General features: G+C 47.6%; 1 protein-coding gene across 3 annotated transcripts in view; it reads left to right on the top strand.

The window, feature by feature from the left end:
- Window positions 1-12,426, top strand: part of PALLD (palladin, cytoskeletal associated protein) — a 388,874-nt gene that overhangs the window by 162,975 nt on the left and 213,473 nt on the right. For all 3 annotated transcript variants that reach the window (XM_028494272.2, XM_024130749.3, XM_028494273.2), the window contains exons 7-8: window positions 3,392-3,533; window positions 4,113-4,136. In XM_028494272.2, the coding sequence (XP_028350073.1) occupies window positions 3,392-3,533; window positions 4,113-4,136 (166 nt within the window). The remainder of the gene's footprint in view (window positions 1-3,391; window positions 3,534-4,112; window positions 4,137-12,426) is intronic.

Here is a 12,426-nt window from a genome sequence, read left to right as displayed (position 1 = left end):
CACGGCCGCTGGGCCTGCGCGTCCGGAGCCTGTGCTCCGCAACGGGAGAGGCCACGACAGTGAGAGGTCCGCGTACCACAAAAAAAAATAAAAATAAAAAGGCACAAGTAAAGGGAGAGGTGCGCCATGCCTGTGCGCCAGTACACTGTCAGAAGTCATGACCCTAGACCAGTCTCTAAATTCAATGCAAATCTAGCTCAAATTCCAACAGGTTCCTTGTTTTTATTTGTGTTTGATGTTGAACTTGGCCATTTGATTCTAAATATTTTGTGGAAGAGAAAGTGGCTCAGAGCAACCAGGGCCCTCCTGCACAAGCAGGAGGAGATGGTGTTAGGGATCTGAGATGTCAAGACTTCCCAAGGCCAGAGCATCAGGAGAGCAGTGCTGGCTCAAGGCTGGACAAACGGACGAACGAGGCCCGGAGAGCGCCCACAAGTGGGTTCTTCAGCAGAGGTGGGCCCCGACCTCACGCTTCTCACAAAAATCAATTCCAAGTAACTAAAGACAAATGTGAAAGCAGTTTCTATAAACCCATCATCTAAAAGCTATAAATCTGCAAGACAGCCAAGAAGAGCATCTGGATGGTCTTCATGTAGGGAATGATTTCTTTCTCCTAAGCCAGCCTGCATCCAGCTTGCTTAAAGACCTTTTCTTAAACAGAGTATTGACCGGAGGGTGCAACAGATAATTGTTGACAGCAGCACTGAAGTCACCTCCCAGGATAGAATACCCAAAAAGAAAGAAAACAAGGCATGTCAAACCTGCCAACAACCGTGTCGGTGTAACAGCCCATGAGGTGGTCCATCCTTTGGTGCTTAGAGCAGGAGTTGTTTACGGAGGGCTGGGCACGGCACGTTTACCTGTAGTATAAGAGTTTTTCTCAAGCAGCCCCATGAAACTGGCCAGGAAATCTGTGTTAGCTGCCACAGTATTGCTGGGGACACAGTTGATTTTGGAGCCAGGGCCCCGTGCACCTCTGGGTTGTGGCTGATCAAGCGTGTCCTGGTGGCACCAGGGAGGGGAGAGGCCCCGAGAGTTTCCTTTCCTCCCTCAGGGCCGCGGAGTTCCTCCAAGGCCATGAGAGACCCTCAGTCCCAGGCACACACCCTGTTCCTGTCCCCTGCAGTGTGGTCCAGCTCCTGAGACAGAGGTTCCAGCAGCAGTGTCCCTCCTTCCCCAGAGAAAACCAGGAAGCGTTCTCTGAGCTTAATAGAAAGAAAAGTAAACCAGACTTCAGCATTTTTACAAAGCTTGAGTTTTTAAGTCGCAAACTGTAGAGTGGCCGGAGCTCAGGGCCGTGTCCCCGTGCCTGCAGCTCCATGTCCTGGGTCTGGACAGTGGATGTCCCCCCGTTCTGCATGGTCTTCTTCTTCCTCACTGGCACCTGCGCCCTTTCCTGTGGGCGGCGCCTCTCCCTGCTCTGCACTGTCCTTTGGGGGCCTGGGCTCTGGTTCCGGAGGGGATGGTGGTGACAGGGGGTGGCCTGGGCTTTGCAAGTCCACTGGCGCCTCCATCCGTGCTCTCCCACGTTGCTGGGAAAGGTTCCCGGGGCTGAGCTGAAGCCGCGGAGCTGGCGGGGACAGCGGGGCTCTGAGTCACAGGGACACACATGGGGCCGGGAGAACAGCCTGCTCCGTGTGGCATTTCTCCCCAGAGCAGTAGACCCTCCAAGGAATCTCAGTATCAGGTGGACCTGACAACGAGAGCTGCTCTTCTATGGACCCTACAACACCCAGGGGTCCCAGCGTCTGCCGAGTGGACGGCCCTGACTGCCGAGGTCAGCCTCTGAAGGTGGCTCTCGGCCTCCCTTGGGGTCCTCACTGCGGTTCCTACGAGCGAACGGTGTGTACGGTGGCCTCTGTCAAGAGAAAAAGCTCGCTCCGGGAGGGGCCAGGGGGCGCACCTGGGCTATCCGCAGAGGTTTAACTGTGTAAAGTCTTTGGCATCTTCCCATTTACCACCTATGTGATTTTCCAGTGTTTGAACAAAATGCATAATCCTAGGAGCAAGCAGAGTCCCCCGTGGTGTCTGAAGGCTCACACATGAAGAATATTTGTGCAGCCTCTGTAACGTGCTGTGAACACTTCCTGGACAAGCCGGGGGCCTTGATTCATCCATCCACACAAGCTGGACCCCGTGGGCCACATCTTCCCTGCTGATCCACTAAATTAGCGCCTTCTGGACCAATCAGAAAGTGAAAGTCAATTTAAAACCAGAGATTTTCCTACGGTTAAAAATAAGGGTGGAGAGAGAATGCACTCAGAAGTAGGTAATAATCTTCACCTTTCCATTAAAAAAAAAAAACCAAAAAAAAAAGACCTTAGCCACCAAAATTCTTATCAAATGCCTTCCCAGACTTCGCAGTAGACTTTTATGGTTCTGCCCACATCATGGACTTGGAGGAATCCCACAGGGCCGGGGCACACACACTGCAGGCCAGTTGCTGCAGGGTCTGTTTTTCCCAGCACACCATTGGCTGGCTCTTCAGAAAAATGTAAAATAAAAAGCAAAACAAATAGGAAAAAAAAACCCCCAAAACTTCCTGATGTGAATATGTTTGCTTTGGGTCTCTGCATAGGTGAATTACTTGATCGTATTTGACTTCTTTTAAGAGTTCTTCATGTCCTTTATCAGATGTAATACTCTGTAGTCAGAAGGGTAAATAGCCAAAAAGTTTCAGTGGGCCCATGGCTAAGCAGTCGCAGAGGGGAAAGGCAGAGTGCGGACACCTGGAAGGGGCCAGTTATTCCTTTGTATTTAATAGCCAGTTTACAAGCTTCACATCTTTGCATCTGTGAAGCCAAACGCATTTCTGGTCTGTTGGGTTGTAAACATTTATTGGGCTGGAGTTTGGAGTAGGCGGCACCAGGGTGACAGCGGGGGAAGAGGCAAGGAAGGTCAGGCGGGGGAAGTGCTCCTGTTTTCTTATTTCACTCAGAATCTCCAAATGAGAAAATGCCAACCCTCACCCCAGGAAGCTGGTGGGCAGAGGTGGCGCCCCGCGAGAAGCTCAGAGCTTGGGAGACAAGTGGGGTCTCCTTGCCTTCCTGTCTGGGTCTCTCAGTAAGCTACACTCAGATGGAGTGCGATTCTTTAAAGACGTTTGCATTCCACCAGCTCACTCTTCAGTGTAGATAAAGGTACCCTACCCGTTACCATAAAATTCCATGAATACTGGAGCTGTACCTTTGCAGGGTGGGCCCAGCGTTTCTGCCGGCCCCATGGGAAGCCTTACTCACGTCATTACATGCAGTTAAAGGTGTTTCTCCTGACCCGGTTTTATGATGCAAAGCCTGCGTTTGCTTCTCTAAGGTTGGGAAGTGTTGCTGTCGGTTGTGAAGCTGGGTGAGACCACACCAAGGCCTGACGTGCCCGGATCCTTGCATTTCAGGAGCTGCAAAGCATCTCAGCCTCCAAGGGGCAGGCGGCCGTGCTGGAGTGCCGGGTCCGAGGCACACCCCCGCTGCAGGTCCAGTGGTTCCGACAAGGCAGTGAAATCCAGGACTCTCCAGACTTCCGGATCCTACAGAAGAGTAAGGAGAGGGGCCCGTCCCGCCACCCCCAGGTCTGACCAAGCCCTCTAGTCCAGCTCCAGGAGTACCAGGAAGGGCTTAGTCACTGAGATGCGTGGATTTCTTCCTCCCTCCCTCCCTCCCTCCCTTCCTTCCTTTCTTTCTTTGCATTTTATTTGTTTTAATATTTAATTTAATTTTTATTTTATATTGGGAGATAGTTGATTTACAGTGTTGTGTTAGTTTCAGGTGTACAGCAAGGTGATTCAGTTATACGTATAAATATAGTCATTCTTTTTCAGAGTCTTTTCCCATATAGAATGTTACAGAATATTGAGTAGAGTTTCCTGTACCATACAGTAGGTCCTTGTTGATTATCTGTTGTATATACTGTAGTGTGAGATGCATAGATTTCTGTTCTCCGAGTGGGGAGGACGTGCAGGGTGCAGCACATTAAAGCCGCCCTGATGGAGTTTGTCTGCACCATTTCTGCAGACATGTCCTAGACAAGGCCACAGAAAAAGATGGGTAGGTTTAGTATGAACGGAAGCCCAGTCTAATACTCTGTTTTGATTTCTTTTTTTCTCATGTGGGAAACAGAACCTCGATCCACAGCTGAACCTGGTAAGAAGCTTTTTCTTTTTTTCTCTCTGGTAATGTATCTCTTTGGTTTCAATAGCTCTTTGTTTCCATTTTAAAGCCATAAGCAGAACAGTGTTTTTGCAGTTCCCTGGAAATGTGAAACCCCCTTACAGACAATATCTTCTTTATCGTGGGGTCTGCACGCTGCGTTTTACATCAAGTTCTTTATTAGGGAAACATGAAGTTCCATTCAGACAAGAAGGTCAAGCTCAGTGACTTAAGGCTTTTAAAACTGTAGTCTGTTATACTCAGAAAGCAAACTAAGCTCAAGATGAAAAAACATCCTCCTAAGATTCCAGGAGAAAAGAGTGAGCTGTTGCATATTTCTGCTGACCACAAGCCACCGACAACTAGACCCCAGCCTGGAAACGCACCTCACGGGAAAGCAGCCCGAAGATGTCAGCAGAGTGATCACAGGGCATCTCTCATTTATGTGCCCTGACCCATGAGCGCGTCCGATGCTGCATCAGGAAGAAAGGCATCTTGCCCTGGAATTGCACTTCCCTGGCCCTCATCAGAGCTGTGTGGTCCAGAAGCCCAGGTGCCCTCCCCTCCCGCCTCGCACTTCTTGTATTTTTATGGCTCCTCATAGACGAAAACGATGTTTCTAAGAGAAGCAGAAATTTTTGTCCAGGTGTTTCACAGTACACCCTCCTCGAAGACTACTTTCTTAGTATTTTTCCCATCAGCAAAGTCACCAGTTTCACTCCCTTCTTGCCAAAGGGTGGAACACGTGTGTCTCTGCTGCAGCGTCACGCAGACCCGGCTGCACATCTCTTGGGAGCCAGAGCCGGCTCGGCCTTTCTCGGGGATCGTGGTGGCTCCTGGTCAGAGAGACCGAGGTCAGCCCTGAGCCTCTCACACCCGCGCACCGGGGCCTGAAAAGCAGAGTGTGAGCCTGTCAGCGTCCAAAGCGGAGCGGATGCTGTGAGTGTCATCCTGAGGGGAAAAAACTGGAATTGATCTGACGCCTTCTTTTTTAAAATTAATTAATTTTTATTGGAGTATATAGTTAATTTACAATGTTGTGTAGTTTCAGGTGTACAGCAAAGTGAGTCAGTTATACACATATACGTGTCCACTCTTTTTTAGGTTCTTTTGCCATATAGGTCATTACAGTGTATTGAGTAGAGTTCCCTGTGCTCTATAGTAGGGCCTTATCATCTATTATATATATACAGTAGTGTGTATATGTTGATCCCAATCTCCCAATTTATCCCTTCCCTCACCCCCTGGTAACCATAAGTTTGTTTTCTGCCTGTGACGCTCCTTCTGTTTTGTAAATAAGTTCATTTGTACCATGTTTTTAGATTCCATATATAAGTAATATCGTATGATATTTGTTTTTTTCTGACTTACTTCACTCAGTATGACAATCTCTAGGTCCATCCATGTTGCTGCAAATGGCATTATCGTGTTCTTTTTTTATGGCTGAGTAATATTCCACTGTATACGTGTACCACACCTTCTTTATCCATTCATCTGTCCATGGACATTTAGGTTGCTTCCGTGTCCTGGCCACTGTGAATAGTGCTGCAGTGAACATTGGGGCGCATGTGTCTTTTTGAATTGCGGTTTTCTCAGGGTGTATGCCCATGACTGGAATTGCTGGATCATATGGTAGCTCTATTTTTAGTTTTTTAAGGAACCTCCATGCTGTTCTCCATAGTGGCTGTACCAGTTTACATTCCCACCAGTAATGTAGGAGGGTTCCCTTTTCTCCACACCCTCTCCAGCATTTATTGTTTGTGGAGTTTTTGATGATGGCCATTCTGACCGGTGTGAGGTGAGACCTCATTGTGGTTTTGATTTGCGTTTCTCTGATGATTAGTGATGTTGAGCAGCTTTTCATGTGCATATTGGCCATCCGTATGTTATCTTTGGAGAAACGTCTGTTTAGATCTTCCTCCCATTTTTTGATTGGGTTGTTTGGGTTCTTTTTCTATTGAGCTGCATGAGCTTTTTGTATATTTTGGAGGTTAATCCCTTGTCGTTCGCTTCATTTGCAAATATTTTCTCCCATTCTGTGGGCTGTCTTTTCGTTTTGTTTATGGTTTCCTTTGCTGTGCAAAAGCTAATCTGATACCTTCTTATTGTGGGTTACACCCAGACCCCACTGCCCACCTGTACAGTCCCCACGTCAGGTACTGTGGTCACTTTTCAAACTGTGGATACAACACAACTGCATATTTTGCTGTGACATGGCCTTGTATAAAATTGCACAGTGCTGTTCCCTGATACAGGGGGCTTCTGAGACTCCATCTCCTGCATGACCTGATGTGGAAATCCTATGGGGGGGTTAAGGCATATCTTTTACATTGCTATTTTATTTTATTTTATTTTATTTTATTTTTTGCGGTACGCGGCCCTCTCACTGTTGTGGCCTCTCCCGTTGCGGAGCACAGGCTCCGGACGCGCAGGCTCAGCGGCCACGGCTCACGGGCCCAGCCGCTCCGCGGCACGTGGGATCTTCCCGGACCGGGGCGCGAACCCGTGTCCCCTGCATCGGCAGGCGGACTCTCAACCACCGCGCCACCAGGGAAGCCCTACATTGCTATTTTAAATAGACTAGGCAGACATGGATAGATAGATAGATGAATGGATGGATGGATAGATAGATAGGTAGATAGATATAAAAGTAGGAAGCAAATATCTCCTTCATCCACAAGCAAGTTTGTGTGAACACATCTATGGAGCAGGTTATCTCTTTTGATGCTTTATGTACAATAAAACTAAAATCTTGGGCCAAAAATTCTGAAGGCATTCCTGGTGGGATGGATTAAGACTGCTTTGGTGTTGCATTTTGGATTCTGTTTGAATTCATGCAACTCTTCTTTCATCGTGTTTTATCGATTGTCATCACCTACACAGGTGATATGATTTATTAAATGTCTCCTGTGATCTATGTTGGAAAATCATAAACCAAGCATCATCTGAAAATGTAAAACCCTGGTGAGAAACTGCATAGTTTAGTTTCGGAGTACGTGTGTGTTTGAAAATTGAAAGCTCTCAACACGCCAACTGAGACGGAGTATTTGGGTGACGAGGGAAGAGAGAAACTCCTTCGGCCCCTCCGCCACCCCTCAGACCCCGTACACACCTGTCTCAGTCGCGTTTGCTGTTTTGCTTCTAGAATATAGTTTTGATCCTGAGTTATTTAGTGAAACCAGTCCTCAGCAGCATCATGGGGTAGTCTGACCTCTAGAATGTTCTTAAATGCTTTTTGGTTTAATGTGGCAAAATCATGCCTAGAAGAGCAGGAGACGGAAGGCCTTCCTTGTAAACTGCATGTCCTAGCAACGTGTGAAAAAGTCTGCCCTCGCTGTGTTCGCTGAAGTTTCTTATTTTTCTTTTCCCTTTGGTTCGATCTGGAAGCATTTAAGAAAACAGACTCCTCCGTTCAAACCACGATAATAGCGCTTGCTGAAGACAGATAATTCTTGATAGAGCAATATTTCAAGCAAATCTGTCAATACAAGGCAAACACGTATATAGTCAGGAGCTATGAAGAACAAAACACCACTAGTCTTCCTCGACCTCTGATAATTCCTCCACAATTATATTCTCCACGACATGGTTGGAATTGTTTCTTTTTTTTTTTTTCATACAGGACCATTAAAATACTCTGCCTCAGAGAAATTCCCTGGTGGTCCAGGGAGTCGGCGCTTCCACTGCCGTGGCCCGGGTTTGATCCCTGGTCAGAGAACTAAAATACCACAAGCTGAGATGCATGGCCAAAAAAAAAAAAAAAAAAAATACCCTGCCTCAGAAATCTACACTTGGCACGGAGAATTAAGTAAAATCCACACGCGTGAACAACTGTTCAAATGACTGCTTACATGAGTTGTTATGAGTTAGAAGTTTAGAACAAGCAAATACTAACACATATTTGTAGTTAAATAATGTCCTGACTTGCCTGACAGAACCAGGTATGATTACGATTCCTTTACTAGTAGGCGAATGTTTTCTAACATTGACTTGAAGTTGACCATTGATGCTTCCAGGGGAAAAAAAAGAACATGTATTGAATCTTTTACTGTCCTTCAGTGACCTGATGGACTATTACATCCAATAGACAGACCCCTGAACTACTCAACGTTAGAGAATGTACATAGGAACTGGCTTCCCTTGTGGCTGTTTTTTAGCCACTGTTAAGCGGAGAGGAGAAAAATCGACATGACTACGATACATCTGAGGCAAGAGATAAATTTTACAGAACTAGGTCGGAGATATTCTCCAAATGCTAAAATATAAGTAGGCTTTGAAATTCAGAACATGTCTGAGCATCCTGGTTTTCCTGCCCTCTCTCCCCTTCCTGACATGATCACTCTTGCTCTCCCTCCCTTTCTTTCCCCATATCCCCCCTCATTTATTTATATATCTCTTTTTTTTCTTCTCTTCATTCTCCTTCTTTTTTCTTATTCATGGGCAAGATATTTTAAAGCCCTAGAAATGAAACTGAAATGCACTAGTGCCTGGTCACAGCCCCCGTAGGGATTAGATGTTTAGATAAGGAAGGAAACAGCCCATTCCCTGCCGATGCATTTGTGCAACGGAAACAGGTTTTTCTTGTCGCTCCTCTGATGGGTCTGTCTGATGTGTTTTCCACTCCTATCTCGTCTAGACAGAAGTCAGCTTGCATCACCCATCTTCTCAGACAGCTTTGTGAGTCCATAGCAGTCAGCTTCCTCAGAACCCACATGTGTCTGTCAGAGTACCTGCTCTGGCCTCCTTTTTTGATGTTCCGACTTTACCCTGGTTGCATCCTTCAAAGACCAGTGTGGCGGGGGCAGGGCCACAGAAGACGCCTTCGACAGCTGCCCGCGCTCAGGTCCTGACTCAGCTGTGTGCAAACAGCCACAAACTGTATCGCGTTAACTTCCGTAGCACTGTCTCACGGCACGCAAAATCGAAACTCCAAAAACCAACGTGTCTTACTGGTTGCGGTACGGTGCCCATAAAAGTGCGGTGCCCGGACTTTCGATGTGCATCACCGGGGCCACCCACCCTCCTAGATCTTGGAGAGTGGAATCTGTGCTTCGGCTCCGTGAATCACGATGTGAAGTAAATTCTAGTTTAAACGTCCTGAGGTGCTGAGCTGTAGGAGGGCGGCGGTGAGGAGGTTTGAACGCGACTCCAGGTTAAGGTAGTGGAGTAAACAGAAGTGGGCTGGGTAGAGCCTGTGGTTCCCAAACTGTGCGGCAAGGCGCCCTGGGGGCCACACCATCCGGCAGAGGTGCTGGAGATGCTGGCGATTTTTGACAAACACGGTGACCCTTGACATCTCGTGGGGACACCCGCCGGCTTGCAACAGTTCCAACGTTACATCACTCTACATTCTCTTCTGTGACGTCATAGCTTTGTGAAACTGAGTTTTTGGTGTGTGTGCGATAAAAAGCAGGTCCCACGTGAAAATCAGGTGGACCGTGAAAGCAGGCTGGCTGGGTCCCATCTGATTCCAGGAGGGGCTGTGCCCTCCCAGCAGACACACACAGCCATTAGTAAGTGATTGCGGTGATTTAAGAATAAAATATTGGTATTCTTCCTTCAATTTATATGTATTTTTTAACACAATAACTAACTTGTCAAGGCCTAAATATTAGTACATTCTTTAGAAAGAACTGCTTAACAAAGGAGGCTATTCGGTATATCTTTAGGTTTTGGAGCACCGTAAAAAATGACTGAGACACTTAGGGTCTTGTGAACCAAGAAGGTTTGGGGAGAAATCTCTGGGGAGAGAGGGAAGGGCACCAAGACGCCCAAAGGAAAACTGTGTGGGACTGTTGGAACCCTGAGATCTGCGTGCCTCTGCCCCGCCCCCCCAACCTGGCCTCTAGAAGGCCAGCCTGGCGGAGACCGAAGGGCTCATTTCTGGGTGATGGCAACATCCCAAGAGAAAAAAAAATCCATCCGTAATGATGCGGGACTTTCTCCAAGACAGAGGCCATCTAGATTACACCCAGGGCAAGGCCAGGGTGAACAGCCGCTCTCTGCTGTCCAGAGATTCCCGTCAGCTCAGAGCCATGTCGGACAAGAAGAGATCAAAGGCGTCTGAAGAAGCCTCCCTCTGGGATGATACAGGAGAGCGTGAGCAACTCCCCAAAAAGCAGCCTGGAGGAAACAGACTTGCAAAGAGAAGAAGATGTGAAAACAAAGCAGCGCTCTCGTCGGAGGGGTAAGAAAATCAGCGCACCCAAGAAGTAAAAATAACGTATAAGCGGGGAGGAGAGGAGGGACTTCAGCAAACAAGGAGTGCTTGCAATGAAGAAGCTGGTAGCCGAAATGAAAGTTAGGAAATGTCTCGCAAAGCAGGAGAAAAAGACAGAGAAGGGATGTAAGAGACAAAAGGTAAGAAAAGTAGATGGTCGAGACCCACCCCGGTAGACTACACCTTCGTAAGTACGATTCCAGGAGGAGAGAACGAAGGGGAGAGATTATCAATGAAAATTTTTTTCATTCCCCAAACGGAAGGATATCAGTTTCCAGATGGAAAGGACCCGCTGAGAGCACAACGTATGAAAACACATGGACAGCAGCGTGCACTGCTGTGAAATTCACGACATCCAGGACGAGGCCCTGATTCTCCCCGAGTCCAGAGAGGAAGCACCAGGTCACAGCAAACTAACGGGATCAGAGTGACCTAGGACTTCTCAGCAGGCTTACGAGGCACACAGACAGCGAAGCAGCGCCTTCCAGATTCTGGTGTAAGATGACCTCCAACTCCATAAGGAGATGTGGGCAAGATTTTTCAGAGTTGCAGGGTCTCAAGGATTTTCCTCCACAGCTTGTCTGTAGGGTGTGCTCCCTGCAGCGAGAGAATTCACCGGCCAGAGCAGGATGTGAGGACAGGAGCATGACAGCAAATGCAGCCAGACGCTGGGGTCCCCGGAGGCATGGCTGCACATCGATGTGTGACAAGGACAGACACGGCAAGGCATTCATCCCTGAGGGCTCAGGGCCGCCGCCCATCTCCTGCCCTGACAACGGAAGGTTGCCGGTGAGCTGACCCCAGGTCGCATCGCTGCTTGGCCCGGCGTGTCACTGCCTGCCGGGTCAGTTGGGAACACTGTTACCGCCCACAGAAGTGCTCTGATTTGACCTGGTGCTGAGATCTGGAAGTTGGCCATGTGGAACTTAAAAAGAGAGATTTCGGAGACACAGACACCACCAGTGATTCCTCCCGGCTGTCCAGTTCCTACCCATGCTTAGCGCCTCCAGGTACCCACCGACCCATCCCCGGGAGCCCCAGATTTCCCAGGAAACCCCGTGGCCTTGCCCACCCCTTACCCCTGAGGGCTTTGGTAAACGTCTGGGGAAGCTGAACTTTTTTCTGACAGTGGGAAGGTGGCCTTTTTTTTTTTTAACATCTTTATTGGAGTATAATTGCTTTGCAATGGTGTGTTATTTTCTGCTGTATAACAGAGTGAAGCAGCTATATGCATACGTATATCCCCACATCCCCTCCCTCTTGCATCTCCCTCCCACCCTCCCTATCCCACACCTCTAGGTGGTCACAAAGCATGAGCTGATCTCCCTGTGCTATGCGGCTGCTTCCCACTAGCTATCTGTTTTACATTTGGTAGTGTGTATATGTCCATGCCACTCTCTCACTTCATCCCAGCTTACCCTTCCGCCTCCCCATGTCCTCAAGTCCATTCTCTACGTCTGCATCTTTATTCTTGTCCTGCCCCTAGGTTCATCAGAACCATTTTTTTTCTTTTTTAGATTCCATATATATGTGTTAGCATATGGTATTTGTTTTTCTCTTTCTGACTTACTTTACTTACTTACTTTACTCTGTATGACAGACTCTAGGTCCATCACTACAAATAGCTCAATTTTGTTACCTTTTAAGGCTGAGTAATATTCCATTGTATATATATGTGCCACATCTTCTTTATCCATTCATCTGTCGATGGACACTTAGGTTACTTCCATGTCCTGGCTATTGTAAATAGAGCTGCAATGAACATTGTGGTACATGACTCTTTTTGAATTATGGTTTTCTCAGGGTATATGCCCAGTAGTGGGATTGCTGGGTCGTATGGTAGTTCTATTTGTAGATTTTTAAGGAACCTCCATACTGTTCTCCATAGTGGCTGTATCCATTTACATTCCAACAGTGCAGGAGGGTTCCCTTTTCTCCACACCCTCTCCAGCATTTATTGCTTGTAGATTTTTGGATGATGCCCATTCTGACTGCTGTGAGGTGATACCTCATTGTAGTTTTGATTTGCGTTTCTCTAATGATTAGTGATGTTGAGCATCCTTT

This window comes from Physeter macrocephalus, chromosome 9, assembly GCF_002837175.3.
Source record: "Physeter macrocephalus isolate SW-GA chromosome 9, ASM283717v5, whole genome shotgun sequence".
Classification (NCBI taxonomy): Eukaryota; Metazoa; Chordata; class Mammalia; order Artiodactyla; family Physeteridae; genus Physeter; species Physeter macrocephalus.
The sequence above is the reverse complement of the archived record's forward strand: the minus strand, read 5'-3'. Positions and strand labels throughout refer to the sequence as shown.